Source organism: Oncorhynchus kisutch, unplaced genomic scaffold (genome assembly GCF_002021735.2).
Source record: "Oncorhynchus kisutch isolate 150728-3 unplaced genomic scaffold, Okis_V2 scaffold3927, whole genome shotgun sequence".
Classification (NCBI taxonomy): Eukaryota; Metazoa; Chordata; class Actinopteri; order Salmoniformes; family Salmonidae; genus Oncorhynchus; species Oncorhynchus kisutch.
In genome coordinates, this window is record NW_022265872.1 from 66,681 (window position 1) to 87,752 (window position 21,072).

A 21,072-nucleotide genomic window follows, 5' to 3' on the forward strand; every position below is an offset into this window, starting at 1 on the left:
TCCATGCTTTGGTTTAGCTTCATTGGCACTGTTGACACATGCTAACATTTTAGCAACTATTGTACACATCTCATTAAAAACCTGTTAAGGCTAGGGCAGAATACTGCCCCCGTTGGTGAAATGCGTGCCCATAGTAAACAGAAAAAAAATCAGTAAAAAATTGCTAATATATGCATATAATAAATATTATTGAATAGAAAACACTCTAAAGCTTCTAAAACCGTTTAAATTATGTCTGTAAGTAAAGCAGAACTCTCAGGGCACTCATTCTCCCAAACTCTCTCTTGTCATCCAAAAAGTTGGCCCAACTTTGACGTCATCGCCCCCACCCTTCCCAAGCACCTACGGTCCTGGGAACAGTTCCTATGCCTTCAGCGCGGTGTCCGCTTTCAATGGGGCTTCTCATTGTGTGAATCATGCGCTCACGAGATGAATGACGGGCCGAATCCTTTCGGTCGCGCGAGATCTCACGCGCATTCTGCGCCTGTGGTGTCTTTCTTTCAAGATTGATTAAACGATGCGTGTGTTTCTCTTTGTCCTGAGAATTGCGGTGAAGCTATATAGCATGCTAACGCTGTGTTCTGAACCAAGTTTGACAAGTTTAGTCGACATATAATATGTAATTTCGACGTTTTGGTGCGAACTAACTTTACTTTTTGGCTGCATTTCAACCGAAATATGTCGTGTTTGATAACCGAAAGACAGACTTCAAAACTAAAGCTGTTTTTGGTAAGTATAAACCCTTCCAGGTCTTCTGATGGAAGAACAGCAAAGGTAAGGGAACATTTGTGTTAAATTTGGGTTTCTGTGGAGGAGCCAAAATGCTAATTCCTGAGCGCCAACTCACATTATAGCCTAGTGAACGAAATCTGTAAAGTTAAAAATAAATGTAACACAGCTGTTTTATTAAGAAGAAGTGTATCTTTCTAAGTATATGTAGAACATGTATATTTAGTCAACGTTTATGATGTGTATTTCTGTTATCTGGCAGAGTTACCATAATTTCTCCAGGCATTGTTGTAGCATTTTTTAGCCATGAACTTCTATGTAAACCGTGATTTATGGATATAATTAGCATATTATTGAAAAAAACATAAATGTACTGTATAACATGTCCTATTCCTGTCATCTGATGAAGATTTTCAAAAGGTTAGTGAATTATTTTACTTTTAATCCTGCTTTTGTGATTGCATCTATTGTTCTACAAAATGGCTATGTAAATTAGCCTATCTTTGGTGGTGGTTTGACATAAATATGTGCTATGTTTTCGCCGTAAAACATTTTAGAAATCTGACTTGGTGGCTAGATGAACAAGGTGTTTATCTTTCATTTGAGCTATTGGACTTGTTAATGTGTGGAGGTTAAATATTTCTAAGAATATTTTTTGCGTTCTGTGTGCTACTGTGTCAGTTGAGCAGTGGGGGGAGGTGCCCTAGCGGGACGTGTGGTGCCAAGTAGTTTAAAGTCATGCGACACATGTTAGCATTTAAGTGACTTTGTTGAGCTTCACAATCAATTTTAGATACAGTACTTTTGGATGATTTGGACATGAGGCACGAAAAAGGCTAATATCGGTCCCATGACTTGAATATGAGCCACAAATGCTAAAACACGTGCGTGTGGAAACAGTGCCAGGAAAACTGAACCAAAGCATGGATTGCGGTCATACTTTCAAATGCGGAAGACACATTTCAGTTGAATGCGTTCAGTTGTACAACTGACTAGGTTTCCCATGTAATGTAAGATCGCAATAAAACCAGATTAAAAACCAGATAAAAGAACCCTTTACAACACGACGGGGACTGGGAAGAGATGATATATTTTGTATTGTATTGTGTCTGCCACGTTATTTAATTGTAACATAAATATAGTGTAATATATTCTACGTGTATTATGTATTTATTGGTTGTGTTTAGTTTCCTGTTTGGACCCCAGGAAGAGTAGCCACTTCCTCAACAACAGATAATTGCAGATCCTAATCAGAACTAATAATACTAAGACCTTCATGAACACAGCCAAAGGATTATTGTTGCCGTAGCACATATGAAATGTTTTTATTGGGCTGTTAGAATGTTGACGGCCCAAACTGGGATGCCTCGAGTCCTAACGGTTCTAGTGTTAATTAAGGAGTGTTCAGACATGTACTGGAACTGCACTGAACAACCCCGAAAGAAAAGAGAACTAGTTACCTGTCTTCCTGCTTTCTTTGTCTCAAGGAGGATGGTATCATGTCCTTTGTGGTTTGTCTCTGCACACTGACTGCAGATCAGCATCTGGTCTGTCCTGCAGAACACATCCAGAGGACTGTAGTCATGTTGGCAGAGTTTCTGCACCAGGTCTCCAGTCACATCCACCAGTGTGTGTTTCTGTAGTTTAGGTATTGTATAGTGCTGTCTGATGTGGGTCTCACAGTAGGACACACTGCAGGTCTGACAGAACTTCACGGCTTGGACCTCAGAGCAGATATCACAGGATATGTCCACTGGCCTTGATGGGAATTGTAAATTACAGGTATCAAACACATTGATCAAAATAAACTCATCAGTTCAGTTTAACACATAATGGCCTGATAATATAACACATGGTAACCTACCTATAACTATCTGTTATCGTGATAATATAACACATGGTAACCTACCTATCTGTTATCATGATAATTTAACACTTGGTAACCTACCTATAACTATCTGTTATCATGATAATATAACATGGTAACCTACCTATAACTTCTGTTATTATGATAATATAACATGGTAACCTACCTATAACTTCTGTTATTATGATAATATAACATGGTAACCTACCTATAACTATCTGTTATCATGATAATATAACACATGGTAACCTACCTATCTGTTATCATGATAATATAACACATGGTAACCTACCTAAAAATATCTGTTATCATGATAATATAACACATGGTAACCTACCTATCTGTTATCATGATAATATAACACATGGTAACATACCTAAAAAGATCTGTTATCATGATAATATAACACATGGTAACCTACCTATAACTATCTGTTATCATGATAATATAGCACATGGTAACCTACCTATAACTATCTGTTATCATGATAATATAAAACATGGTAACCTACCTATAACTATCTGTTATCATGAAAATATAACACATGGTAACCTACCTATAACTATCTGTTATCATGATGTGTATATTTGTTTTACATTAAGTCACAGACATTTTTATTTCATGAGTACAGCATTATAACATAGGCCTGTATTTACAGCTGGCTGCACATCAGAATCTCACCCTTTGTTTTGTAGAGAGTCTGCTCCTTTGAAATGAACAGGGTTTTCCATGGATTTGTCAGTCTTCATTGATAGAAAACCAGAGGAAATAGACTCTGCTCTCTCTGATTGGCCCCTAGTAGTACAAGACAGTCATGCAAAACACACAAAAATGAATAGAACAAAAATGAATAGAACAATAAATACTAAACACACAAATGAATAGAACACTAAATACTAAACATACAAATGAATAGAACAATAAATACTAAACACACAAATGAATAGAACACAAAATACTAAACATACAAATGAATAGAACACTAAATACTAAACATACAAATGAATAGAACAATAAATACTAAACACACAAATGAATAGAACAAAAATGAATAGAACACTAAATACTAAACATACAAATGAATAGAACACTAAATACTAAACATACAAATGAATAGAACACTAAATACTAAACATACAAATGAATAGAACAATAAATACTAAACACACAAATGAATAGAACAAAAATGAATAGAACACTAAATACTAAACATACAAATGAATAGAACACTAAATACTAAACACACAAATGAATAGAACACTAAATACTAAACATACAAATGAATAGAACACTAAATACTAAACACACAAATGAATAGAACACTAAATACTAAACATACAAATGAATAGAACACTAAATACTAAACACACAAATGAATAGAACACTAAATACTAAACACACAAATGAATAGAACACTAAATACTAAACATACAAATGAATAGAACACTAAATACTAAACACACAAATGAATAGAACACTAAATACTAAACATACAAATGAATAGAACACTAAATACTAAACATACAAATGAATAGAACACTAAATACTAAACACACAAATGAATAGAACAAAAATGAATAGAACACTAAATACTAAACATACAAATGAATAGAACACTAAATACTAAACATACAAATGAATAGAACACTAAATACTAAACATACAAATGAATAGAACAATAAATACTAAACACACAAATGAATAGAACACTAAATACTAAACATACAAATGAATAGAACACTAAATACTAAACACACAAATGAATAGAACACTAAATACTAAACATACAAATGAATAGAACACTAAATACTAAACATACAAATGAATAGAACACTAAATACTAAACATACAAATGAATAGAACACTAAATACTAAACATACAAATGAATAGAACACTAAATACTAAACACACAAATGAATAGAACACTAAATACTAAACATACAAATGAATAAAACACTAAATACTAAACATACAAATGAATAGAACACTAAATACTAAACATACAAATGAATAGAACACTAAATACTAAACACACAAATGAATAGAACACTAAATACTAACATACAAATGAATAGAACACTAAATACTAAACACACAAATGAATAGAACACTAAATACTAAACATACAAATGAATAGAACACTAAATACTAAACATACAAAAGAATAGAACACTAAATACTAAACATACAAATGAATAGAACACTAAATACTAAACATACAAATGAATAGAACACTAAATACTAAACACACAAATGAATAGAACACTAAATACTAAACATACAAATGAATAGAACACTAAATACTAAACATACAAATGAATAGAACACTAAATACTAAACACACAAATGAATAGAACAAAAATGAATAGAACACTAAATACTAAACATACAAATGAATAGAACACTAAATACTAAACACACAAATGAATAGAACACTAAATACTAAACACACAAATGAATAGAACACTAAATACTAAACACACAAATGAATAGAACACTAAATACTAAACACACAAATGAATAGAACACTAAATACTAAACACACAAATGAATAGAACACTAAATACTAAACATACAAATGAATAGAACACTAAATACTAAACATACAAATGAATAGAACACTAAATACTAAACACACAAATGAATAGAACACTAAATACTAAACATACAAATGAATAGAACACTAAATACTAAACATACAAATGAATAGAACACTAAATACTAAACACACAAATGAATAGAACACTAAATACTAAACACACAAATGAATAGAACACTAAATACTAAACACACAAATGAATAGAACACTAAATACTAAACATACAAATGAATAGAACACTAAATACTAAACATACAAATGAATAGAACACTAAATACTAAACATACAAATGAATAGAACACTAAATACTAAACATACAAATGAATAGAACACTAAATACTAAACACACAAATGAATAGAACACTAAATACTAAACATACAAATTAATAGAACACTAAATACTAAACACACAAATGAATAGAACACTAAATACTAAACATACAAATGAATAGAACACTAAATACTAAACATACAAATGAATAGAACACTAAATACTAAACACACAAATGAATAGAACAAAAATGAATAGAACACTAAATACTAAACATACAAATGAATAGAACACTAAATACTAAACACACAAATGAATAGAACACTAAATACTAAACACACAAATGAATAGAACACTAAATACTAAACACACAAATGAATAGAACACTAAATACTAAACACACAAATGAATAGAACACTAAATACTAAACACACAAATGAATAGAACACTAAATACTAATCATACAAATGAATAGAACACTAAATACTAAACATACAAATGAATAGAACACTAAATACTAAACACACAAATGAATAGAACACTAAATACTAAACATACAAATGAATAGAACACTAAATACTAAACATACAAATGAATAGAACACTAAATACTAAACACACAAATGAATAGAACACTAAATACTAAACACACAAATGAATAGAACACTAAATACTAAACACACAAATGAATAGAACACTAAATACTAAACATACAAATGAATAGAACACTAAATACTAAACATACAAATGAATAGAACACTAAATACTAAACATACAAATGAATAGAACACTAAATACTAAACATACAAATGAATAGAACACTAATACTAAACACACAAATGAATAGAACACTAAATACTAAACACACAAATGAATAGAACACTAAATACTAAACATACAAATGAATAGAACACTAAATACTAAACATACAAATGAATAGAACACTAAATACTAAACACACAAATGAATAGAACACTAAATACTAACACACAAATGAATAGAACACTAAATACTAAACACACAAATGAATAGAACACTAAATACTAAACACACAAATGAATAGAACACTAAATACTAAACACACAAATGAATAGAACACTAAATACTAAACACACAAATGAATAGAACACTAAATACTAATCATACAAATGAATAGAACACTAAATACTAAACATACAAATGAATAGAACACTAAATACTAAACACACAAATGAATAGAACACTAAATACTAAACATACAAATGAATAGAACACTAATACTAAACACACAAATGAATAGAACACTAAATACTAAACATACAAATGAATAGAACACTAAATACTAAACATACAAATGAATAGAACACTAAATACTAAACACACAAATGAATAGAACAAAAATGAATAGAACACTAAATACTAAACATACAAATGAATAGAACACTAAATACTAAACATACAAATGAATAGAACACTAAATACTAAACATACAAATGAATAGAACAATAAATACTAAACACACAAATGAATAGAACAAAAATGAATAGAACACTAAATACTAAACATACAAATGAATAGAACACTAAATACTAAACACACAAATGAATAGAACACTAAATACTAAACATACAAATGAATAGAACACTAAATACTAAACACACAAATGAATAGAACACTAAATACTAAACATACAAATGAATAGAACACTAAATACTAAACATACAAATGAATAGAACACTAAATACTAAACATACAAATGAATAGAACACTAATATACAAATGAATAGAACACTAAATACTAAACACACAAATGAATAGAACACTAAATACTAAACATACAAATGAATAGAACATACAAATGAATAGAACACTAAATACTAAACACACAAATGAATAGAACAAAAATGAATAGAACACTAAATACTAAACATACAAATGAATAGAACACTAAATACTAAACACACAAATGAATAGAACACTAAATACTAAACACACAAATGAATAGAACACTAAATACTAAACACACAAATGAATAGAACACTAAATACTAAACACACAAATGAATATAACACTAAATACTAAACACACAAATGAATAGAACACTAAATACTAATCATACAAATGAATAGAACACTAAATACTAAACACACAAATGAATAGAACACTAAATACTAAACACACAAATGAATAGAACACTAAATACTAAACATACAAATGAATAGAACACTAAATACTAAACATACAAATGAATAGAACACTAAATACTAACACACAAATGAATAGAACACTAAATACTAAACACACAAATGAATAGAACACTAAATACTAAACACACAAATGAATAGAACACTAAATACTAATCATACAAATGAATAGAACACTAAATACTAAACATACAAATGAATAGAACACTAAATACTAAACACACAAATGAATAGAACACTAAATACTAACATACAAATGAATAGAACACTAAATACTAAACACACAAATGAATAGAACACTAAATACTAAACACACAAATGAATAGAACACTAAATACTAAACACACAAATGAATAGAACACTAAATACTAAACACACAAATGAATAGAACACTAAATACTAAACATACAAATGAATAGAACACTAAATACTAAACATACAAATGAATAGAACACTAAATACTAAACATACAAATGAATAGAACACTAAATACTAAACATACAAATGAATAGAACACTAAATACTAAACACACAAATGAATAGAACACTAAATACTAAACATACAAATTAATAGAACACTAAATACTAAACACACAAATGAATAGAACACTAAATACTAAACATACAAATGAATAGAACACTAAATACTAAACATACAAATGAATAGAACACTAAATACTAAACACACAAATGAATAGAACAAAAATGAATAGAACACTAAATACTAACATACAAATGAATAGAACACTAAATACTAAACACACAAATGAATAGAACACTAAATACTAAACACACAAATGAATAGAACACTAAATACTAAACACACAAATGAATAGAACACTAAATACTAAACACACAAATGAATAGAACACTAAATACTAAACACACAAATGAATAGAACACTAAATACTAATCATACAAATGAATAGAACACTAAATACTAAACATACAAATGAATAGAACACTAAATACTAAACACACAAATGAATAGAACACTAAATACTAAACATACAAATGAATAGAACACTAAATACTAAACATACAAATGAATAGAACACTAAATACTAAACACACAAATGAATAGAACACTAATACTAAACACACAAATGAATAGAACACTAAATACTAAACACACAAATGAATAGAACACTAAATACTAAACATACAAATGAATAGAACACTAAATACTAAACATACAAATGAATAGAACACTAAATACTAAACATACAAATGAATAGAACACTAAATACTAAACATACAAATGAATAGAACACTAAATACTAAACACACAAATGAATAGAACACTAAATACTAAACATACAAATGAATAGAACACTAAATACTAAACATACAAATGAATAGAACACTAATACTAAACATACAAATGAATAGAACACTAAATACTAAACACACAAATGAATAGAACACTAAATACTAAACACACAAATGAATAGAACACTAAATACTAAACACACAAATGAATAGAACACTAAATACTAACCACACAAATGAATAGAACACTAAATACTAAACACACAAATGAATAGAACACTAAATACTAAACACACAAATGAATAGAACACTAAATACTAATCATACAAATGAATATAACACTAAATACTAAACATACAAATGAATAGAACACTAAATACTAAACACACAAATGAATAGAACACTAAATACTAAACATACAAATGAATAGAACACTAAATACTAAACACACAAATGAATAGAACACTAAATACTAAACATACAAATGAATAGAACACTAAATACTAAACATACAAATGAATAGAACACTAAATACTAAACACACAAATGAATAGAACAAAAATGAATAGAACACTAAATACTAAACATACAAATGAATAGAACACTAAATACTAAACATACAAATGAATAGAACACTAAATACTAAACATACAAATGAATAGAACAATAAATACTAAACACACAAATGAATAGAACAAAAATTAATAGAACACTAAATACTAAACATACAAATGAATAGAACACTAAATACTAAACACACAAATGAATAGAACACTAAATACTAAACATACAAATGAATAGAACACTAAATACTAAACACACAAATGAATAGAACACTAAATACTAAACATACAAATGAATAGAACACTAAATACTAAACATACAAATGAATAGAACACTAAATACTAAACATACAAATGAATAGAACACTAAATATACAAATGAATAGAACACTAAATACTAAACACACAAATGAATAGAACACTAAATACTAAACATACAAATGAATAGAACATACAAATGAATAGAACACTAAATACTAAACACACAAATGAATAGAACAAAAATGAATAGAACACTAAATACTAAACATACAAATGAATAGAACACTAAATACTAAACACACAAATGAATAGAACACTAAATACTAAACACACAAATGAATAGAACACTAAATACTAAACACACAAATGAATAGAACACTAAATACTAAACACACAAATGAATAGAACACTAAATACTAAACATACAAATGAATAGAACACTAAATACTAAACATACAAATGAATAGAACACTAAATACTAAACACAACAAATGAATAGAACACTAAATACTAAACACACAAATGAATAGAACACTAAATACTAAACATACAAATGAATAGAACACTAAATACTAAACATACAAATGAATAGAACACTAAATACTAAACACACAAATGAATAGAACACTAAATACTAAACACACAAATGAATAGAACACTAAATACTAAACACACAAATGAATAGAACACTAAATACTAAACACACAAATGAATAGAACACTAAATACTAAACACACAAATGAATAGAACACTAAATACTAAACACACAAATGAATAGAACACTAAATACTAATCATACAAATGAATAGAACACTAAATACTAAACATACAAATGAATAGAACACTAAATACTAAACACACAAATGAATAGAACACTAAATACTAAACATACAAATGAATAGAACACTAAATACTAAACACACAAATGAATAGAACACTAAATACTAAACATACAAATGAATAGAACACTAAATACTAAACATACAAATGAATAGAACACTAAATACTAAACACACAAATGAATAGAACAAAAATGAATAGAACACTAAATACTAAACATACAAATGAATAGAACACTAAATACTAAACATACAAATGAATAGAACACTAAATACTAAACATACAAATGAATAGAACAATAAATACTAAACACACAAATGAATAGAACAAAAATGAATAGAACACTAAATACTAAACATACAAATGAATAGAACACTAAATACTAAACACACAAATGAATAGAACACTAAATACTAAACATACAAATGAATAGAACACTAAATACTAAACACACAAATGAATAGAACACTAAATACTAAACATACAAATGAATAGAACACTAAATACTAAACATACAAATGAATAGAACACTAAATACTAAACATACAAATGAATAGAACACTAAATATACAAATGAATAGAACACTAAATACTAAACACACAAATGAATAGAACACTAAATACTAAACATACAAATGAATAGAACATACAAATGAATAGAACACTAAATACTAAACACACAAATGAATAGAACAAAAATGAATAGAACACTAAATACTAAACATACAAATGAATAGAACACTAAATACTAAACACACAAATGAATAGAACACTAAATACTAAACACACAAATGAATAGAACACTAAATACTAAACACACAAATGAATAGAACACTAAATACTAACACACAAATGAATAGAACACTAAATACTAAACACACAAATGAATAGAACACTAAATACTAATCATACAAATGAATAGAACACTAAATACTAAACACACAAATGAATAGAACACTAAATACTAAACACACAAATGAATAGAACACTAAATACTAAACATACAAATGAATAGAACACTAAATACTAAACATACAAATGAATAGAACACTAAATACTAAACACACAAATGAATAGAACACTAAATACTAAACACACAAATGAATAGAACACTAAATACTAAACACACAAATGAATAGAACACTAAATACTAATCATACAAATGAATAGAACACTAAATACTAAACATACAAATGAATAGAACACTAAATACTAAACACACAAATGAATAGAACACTAAATACTAAACATACAAATGAATAGAACACTAAATACTAAACATACAAATGAATAGAACACTAAATACTAAACACACAAATGAATAGAACACTAAATACTAAACACACAAATGAATAGAACACTAAATACTAAACACACAAATGAATAGAACACTAAATACTAAACATACAAATTAATAGAACACTAAATACTAAACACACAAATGAATAGAACACTAAATACTAAACATACAAATGAATAGAACACTAAATACTAAACATACAAATGAATAGAACACTAAATACTAAACACACAAATGAATAGAACAAAAATGAATAGAACACTAAATACTAAACATACAAATGAATAGAACACTAAATACTAAACACACAAATGAATAGAACACTAAATACTAAACACACAAATGAATAGAACACTAAATACTAAACACACAAATGAATAGAACACTAAATACTAAACACACAAATGAATAGAACACTAAATACTAAACACACAAATGAATAGAACACTAAATACTAATCATACAAATGAATAGAACACTAAATACTAAACATACAAATGAATAGAACACTAAATACTAAACACACAAATGAATAGAACACTAAATACTAAACATACAAATGAATAGAACACTAAATACTAAACATACAAATGAATAGAACACTAAATACTAAACACACAAATGAATAGAACACTAAATACTAAACACACAAATGAATAGAACACTAAATACTAAACACACAAATGAATAGAACACTAAATACTAAACATACAAATGAATAGAACACTAAATACTAAACATACAAATGCATAGAACACTAAATACTAAACATACAAATGAATAGAACACTAAATACTAAACATACAATGAATAGAACACTAAATACTAAACACACAAATGAATAGAACACTAAATACTAAACATACAAATGAATAGAACACTAAATACTAAACACACAAATGAATAGAACACTAAATACTAAACATACAAATGAATAGAACACTAAATACTAAACATACAAATGAATAGAACACTAAATACTAAACACACAAATGAATAGAACACTAAATACTAAACACACAAATGAATAGAACACTAAATACTAAACACACAAATGAATAGAACACTAAATACTAAACACACAAATGAATAGAACACTAAATACTAAACACACAAATGAATAGAACACTAAATACTAAACACAAATGAATAGAACACTAAATACTAATCATACAATGAATAGAACACTAAATACTAAACATACAAATGAATAGAACACTAAATACTAAACACACAAATGAATAGAACACTAAATACTAAACATACAAATGAATAGAACACTAAATACTAAACACACAAATGAATAGAACACTAAATACTAAACATACAAATGAATAGAACACTAAATACTAAACATACAAATGAATAGAACACTAAATACTAAACACACAAATGAATAGAACAAAAATGAATAGAACACTAAATACTAAACATACAAATGAATAGAACACTAAATACTAAACATACAAATGAATAGAACACTAAATACTAAACATACAAATGAATAGAACGATAAATACTAAACACACAAATGAATAGAACAAAAATTAATAGAACACTAAATACTAAACATACAAATGAATAGAACACTAAATACTAAACACACAAATGAATAGAACACTAAATACTAAACATACAAATGAATAGAACACTAAATACTAAACACACAAATGAATAGAACACTAAATACTAAACATACAAATGAATAGAACACTAAATACTAAACATACAAATGAATAGAACACTAAATACTAAACATACAAATGAATAGAACACTAAATATACAAATGAATAGAACACTAAATACTAAACACACAAATGAATAGAACACTAAATACTAAACATACAAATGAATAGAACATACAAATGAATAGAACACTAAATACTAAACACACAAATGAATAGAACAAAAATGAATAGAACACTAAATACTAAACATACAAATGAATAGAACACTAAATACTAAACACACAAATGAATAGAACACTAAATACTAAACACACAAATGAATAGAACACTAAATACTAAACACACAAATGAATAGAACACTAATACTAAACACACAAATGAATAGAACACTAAATACTAAACACACAAATGAATAGAACACTAAATACTAAACACACAATGAATAGAACACTAAATACTAAACACACAAATGAATAGAACACTAAATACTAAACACACAAATGAATAGAACACTAAATACTAAACACACAAATGAATAGAACACTAAATACTAAACATACAAATGAATAGAACACTAAATACTAAACATACAAATGAATAGAACACTAAATACTAAACACACAAATGAATAGAACACTAAATACTAAACACACAAATGAATAGAACACTAAATACTAAACACACAAATGAATAGAACACTAAATACTAAACATACAAATGAATAGAACACTAAATACTAACATACAAATGAATAGAACACTAAATACTAACATACAAATGAATAGAACACTAAATACTAAACATACAAATGAATAGAACACTAAATACTAAACACACAAATGAATAGAACACTAAATACTAAACACACAAATGAATAGAACACTAAATACTAAACATACAAATGAATAGAACACTAAATACTAAACACACAAATGAATAGAACACTAAATACTAACATACAAATGAATAGAACACTAAATACTAAACACACAAATGAATAGAACAAAAATGAATAGAACACTAAATACTAAACATACAAATGAATAGAACACTAAATACTAAACACACAAATGAATAGAACACTAAATACTAAACACACAAATGAATAGAACACTAAATACTAAACACACAAATGAATAGAACACTAAATACTAAACACACAAATGAATAGAACACTAAATACTAAACACACAAATGAATAGAACACTAAATACTAATCATACAAATGAATAGAACACTAAATACTAAACATACAAATGAATAGAACACTAAATACTAAACACACAAATGAATAGAACACTAAATACTAAACATACAAATGAATAGAACACTAAATACTAAACATACAAATGAATAGAACACTAAATACTAAACACACAAATGAATAGAACACTAAATACTAAACACACAAATGAATAGAACACTAAATACTAAACACACAAATGAATAGAACACTAAATACTAAACACACAAATGAATAGAACACTAAATACTAAACATACAAATGAATAGAACACTAAATACTAAACATACAAATGAATAGAACACTAAATACTAAACATACAAATGAATAGAACACTAAATACTAAACATACAAATGAATAGAACACTAAATACTAAACACACAAATGAATAGAACACTAAATACTAAACACACAAATGAATAGAACACTAAATACTAAACATACAAATGAATAGAACACTAAATACTAAACACACAAATGAATAGAACACTAAATACTAAACATACAAATGAATAGAACACTAAATACTAAACACACAAATGAATAGAACAAAAATGAATAGAACACTAAATACTAAACATACAAATGAATAGAACACTAAATACTAAACATACAAATGAATAGAACACTAAATACTAAACACACAAATGAATAGAACACTAAATACTAAACATACAAATGAATAGAACACTAAATACTAAACACACAAATGAATAGAACACTAAATACTAAACATACAAATGAATAGAACACTAAATACTAAACATACAAATGAATAGAACACTAAATACTAAACACACAAATGAATAGAACAAAAATGAACAGAACACTAAATACTAAACACACAAATGAATAGAACACTAAATACTAAACACACAAATGAATAGAACACTAAATACTAAACACACAAATGAATAGAACACTAAATACTAAACACACAAATGAATAGAACACTAAATACTAAACACACAAATGAATAGAACACTAAATACTAATCATACAAATGAATAGAACACTAAATACTAAACATACAAATGAATAGAACACTAAATACTAAACACACAAATGAATAGAACACTAAATACTAAACATACAAATGAATAGAACACTAAATACTAAACACACAAATGAATAGAACACTAAATACTAAACACACAAATGAATAGAACACTAAATACTAAACACACAAATGAATAGAACACTAAATACTAAACACACAAATGAATAGAACACTAAATACTAAACATACAAATGAATAGAACACTAAATACTAAACATACAAATGAATAGAACACTAAATACTAAACATACAAATGAATAGAACACTAAATACTAAACATACAAATGAATAGAACACTAAATACTAAACACACAAATGAATAGAACACTAAATACTAAACATACAAATGAATAGAACACTAAATACTAAACACACAAATGAATAGAACACTAAATACTAAACATACAAATGAATAGAACACTAAATACTAAACACACAAATGAATAGAACACTAAATACTAAACATACAAATGAATAGAACACTAAATACTAAACATACAATGAATAGAACACTAAATACTAAACACACAAATGAATAGAACAAAAATGAATAGAACACTAAATACTAAACATACAAATGAATAGAACACTAAATACTAAACACACAAATGAATAGAACACTAAATACTAAACACACAAATGAATAGAACACTAAATACTAAACACACAAATGAATAGAACACTAAATACTAAACACACAAATGAATAGAACACTAAATACTAAACACACAAATGAATAGAACACTAAATACTAATCATACAAATGAATAGAACACTAAATACTAAACATACAAATGAATAGAACACTAAATACTAAACACACAAATGAATAGAACACTAAATACTAAACATACAAATGAATAGAACACTAAATACTAAACATACAAATGAATAGAACACTAAATACTAAACACACAAATGAATAGAACACTAAATACTAAACACACAAATGAATAGAACACTAAATACTAAACACACAAATGAATAGAACACTAAATACTAAACATACAAATGAATAGAACACTAAATACTAAACATACAAATGAATAGAACACTAAATACTAAACATACAAATGAATAGAACACTAAATACTAAACACACAATGAATAGAACACTAAATACTAAACACACAAATGAATAGAACACTAAATACTAAACACACAAATGAATAGAACACTAAATACTAAACACACAAATGAATAGAACACTAAATACTAAACATACAAATGAATAGAACACTAAATACTAAACATACAAATGAATAGAACACTAATGAATAGAACACTAAATACTAAACATACAAATGAATAGAACACTAAATACTAAACATACAAATGAATAGAACACTAATGAATAGAACACAAATGAATAGAACACTAAATACTAAACATACAAATGAATAGAACACTAATGAATAGAACACTAAATACTAAACATACAAATGAATAGAACACTAAATACTAAACATACAAATGAATAGAACACTAATGAATAGAACACTAATGAATAGAACACTAAATACTAAACATACAAATGAATAGAACACTAATGAATAGAACACTAATGAATAGAACACTAATGAATAGAACACTAATGAATAGAACACTAAATACTAAACACACAAATGAATAGAACACTAATGAATAGAACACTAATGAATAGAACACTAATGAATAGAACACTAATGAATAGAACACTAATGAATAGAACACTAATGAATAGAACACTAAATACTAAACACACAAAGCAAATGCAATAAAACAAACATGTATTATATTCCTCTCCTCCACATAATAATAATGATCTGAATCACCATAATGTGAATTTTAGCTTCTCTTATTCTTGCCAACTACATAAATAATCATTATAGGAACTTATTGACTTTTCCAGGTCGAACATAGAACGTAAGAGACTGCTCTTTCAACATGGCACCGTCATAGGATGCCACCTATCCAATAAGTCAGTTCGTCAAACTGTAAGTCAGTTCGTCAAAATAGCACTGGTCAACTGTAAGTGCTATTATTGTGAAGTGGCAACGTCTAGGAGCAACAACGGCTCAGCCGCGAAGTGGTAGGCCACACAAGCTCACAGAATTGGACTGCCGAGTGCTGAAGTACATAGTGTGTAAAAATTGTCTGACCTTGCTTGAAACACTCACTACTGAATTCCAAACTGCCTCTGGAAGCAATGTCAGCACAAGAACTAGTTTCATGAAATGGGTTTCCATGGCCGAGCAACCGCACACAAGCCTAAGATCACCATGCGCAATGCCAAGTGTCGGTTGGAGTCGTGTAAAGCGCGCCGCCATTGGACTCTGGAGCAGTGGAAACACTTTCTCTGGAGTTATGAATCACGCTACACCATCTGGCAGTCCGACGGACAAATCTGGGATTGGCAGATGCCAGGAGAACACTACCTGCCCCAACGCATCATACCAACTGTAAAATTTTGTGGAGGAATAATGGTCTGGGGCTGTTTTTCATGGTTCGGGCTAGGCCCCTTAGTTCCAGTGAAAGGAAATCTACAGCATACAATGACATTCCAGACGATTCTGTGCTTCCACTTTTGTGGCAATAGTTTAGAGAAGGCCCTTTCCTGTGTCAGCATGACAATGCCTCCGTGCACAAAGCGAGGTCCATACAGAAATGGTTTGTCGAGATTGGTGTGGAAGAACTTGACTGGCTTGCACAGAGCCCTGACCTCAACCCCATCGAACACCTTTGGGATGAATTGAAACGCAGACTGAGAGCCCCAATCGCCCAACATCAGTGCTTGACCTCACTATAATCTATGTGGCTGAATGGAAGCAAGTCCCCGCAGCAATGATCCAACATCTAGTGGAAATCCTTCCCAAAAGAGTGGAGGCTGTTATAGTAGCAAAGAGGGGACCAATTCAATATTAATGCCATTTATTTTGGAATGAGATATACTTTTGGCTATGTAGTGTCTCTTCCTCAAGTACCTCGTACTTCTGCACATTGATCTGGTACTGAAACTCCCTGTGTATAGCTCCATATTGATCTGGACCCGGTACTCCCTGTATAGAGCGCCACATTGATCTGGTGCTGGTACTCCCTGTATATAGCTCCACATTGATCTGGTACTCCCTGTACAGTGGATTTGGAAGGTATTCAGACCCCTTCACTTTTCCCGTTACAGCCTTATTCTAAAATTGATTCAATTGGGTTTTTTCCTCATCTACACACAATACCCAATAATTACAAAGAAAAAACTGGTTTAGACATTTTAGCAAATCATTAAAAATAAAAAACAGAAATATCACATTTACATAAGTATTCAGACACTTTAATCAGTACTTTGTTGAAGCACCTTTGACAGCGATTACAGCCTTGAGTCTTCTTGGGTATGATGTTACAAGCTTGTCACACCAGTATTTAGGGAGTTTCTCCCATTCCTTTCTGCAAATCCTCTCAAGCTCTGTCAGGTTGTATGGGGAGCAATGCTGCACAGCTATTTTCAGGTCTCTCCAGACATGTTAGATCGGGTTCAAGTCCGGGCTCTGGCTGGGCCACTCAAGGACATTGAGACTTGTCCCGAAGCCACTCCTGCGTTGTCTTGGTTGTGTGCTTAGGGTTGTTGTCCTGTTGGAAGGTGAGCGCCCTGAAGCAGGTGTTCATCAAGGATCTCTCTGTACTTTGCTCCGTTCATCTTTCCCTCGATCCTTACTAGTCTCTCAGTCCCTGCTGCTGAAAAACATCCCCACAGCTGTCATGTTCCTTTTTTCTGAGGAGTGGCTTCCGTCTGGCCAGTCTACCATAAAGGCCTGATTGGTGGACTGTTGCAGAGATGGGAGAACCTTCCTCTGTGGAGATGGTTGTCGTTCTGGAAGTCTGGAGCTCTGTCACAGTGACCATCAGCTTCTTGGTCACCTCCCTAACCAAGGCCCTCCTCCCCGATTGCTCGGTTTGTCCGGGCAGCCAGCTCTAGGAAGTATCTTGTTGATTACAGATTTCTTACATTTAAGAATGATGGAGGCCACTGTGTTCTTGGGTACCTTCAATGATACATAAATGTTTTGGTACCTTTCCACAGATCTGTGCCACGTAACAATCCTGTCTCTGAGCACTACGGGGAATTCCTTCGACCTCATGGCTTGGTTTTTGCTCTGACATGCATTGCCAACTATGGGACCTTATATAGACAGGTGTGTGTACCTTTCCAAATCATGATAAATTTTATTTACCTTTATTTAACCAGGTAGGCAAGTTGAGAACAAGTTCTCATTTACAATTGCGACCTGGCCAAGATAAAGCAAAGCAGTTCGACAGATACAACGACACAGAGTTACACATGGAGTAAAACAAACATACAGTCAATAATACAGTATAAACAAGTCTATATACAATGTGAGCAAATGAGGTGAGAAGGGTGGCAAAGTAAATACAATATAGCAAGTAAAACACTGGAATGGTAGTTTTGCAATGGAAGAATGTGCAAAGTAGAAATAAAAATAATGGGGTGCAAAGGAGCAAAATAAATAAATTAAAATTAAATACAGTTGGGAAAGAGGTAGTTATTTGGGCTAAATTATAGGTGGGCTATGTACAGGTGCAGTAATCTGTGAGCTGCTCTGACAGTTGGTGCTTAAAGCTAGTGAGGGAGATAAGTGTTTCCAGTTTCAGAGATTTTTGTAGTTCGTTCCAGTCATTGGCAGCAGAGAACTGGAAGGAGAGGCGGCCAAAGAAAGAATTGGTTTTGGGGGTGACTAGAGAGATATACCTGCTGGAGCGTGTGCTACAGGTGGGAGATGCTATGGTGACCAGCGAGCCGAGATAAGGGGGGACTTTACCTAGCAAGGTCTTGTAGATGACATGGAGCCAGTGGGTTTGGCGACGAGTATGAAGCGAGGGCCAGCCAACGAGAGTGTACAGGTCGCAATGGTGGGTAGTATATGGGGCTTTGCTGATAAAACGGATTGCACTGTGATAGACTGCATCCAATTTGTTGAGTAGGGTATTGGAGGCTATTTTGTAAATGACATCGCCAAAGTCGAGGATTGGTAGGATGGTCAGTTTTACAAGGGTATGTTTGGCAGCATGAGTGAAGGATGCTTTGTTGCAAAATAGGAAGCCAATTCTAGATTTAACTTTGGATTGGAGATGTTTGATATGGGTCTGGAAGGAGAGTTTACAGTCTAACCAGACACCTAAGTATTTGTAGTTGTCCACGTAT

At 29.5% G+C, this 21,072-nt stretch overlaps 1 protein-coding gene across 1 annotated transcript in view; it reads right to left on the minus strand.

Moving 5' to 3' along the window:
- LOC116372117 (up-regulator of cell proliferation) overlaps nucleotides 1–21,072 on the minus strand; it is a 52,298-nt gene that overhangs the window by 12,938 nt on the left and 18,288 nt on the right. Inside the window, exons 3-4 of the mRNA XM_031821220.1 lie at nucleotides 3,278–3,391; nucleotides 2,190–2,487 (exon numbers count right to left, since the gene is read on the minus strand). Of these exons, the coding sequence (XP_031677080.1) occupies nucleotides 2,190–2,487; nucleotides 3,278–3,391 (412 nt within the window). The remainder of the gene's footprint in view (nucleotides 1–2,189; nucleotides 2,488–3,277; nucleotides 3,392–21,072) is intronic.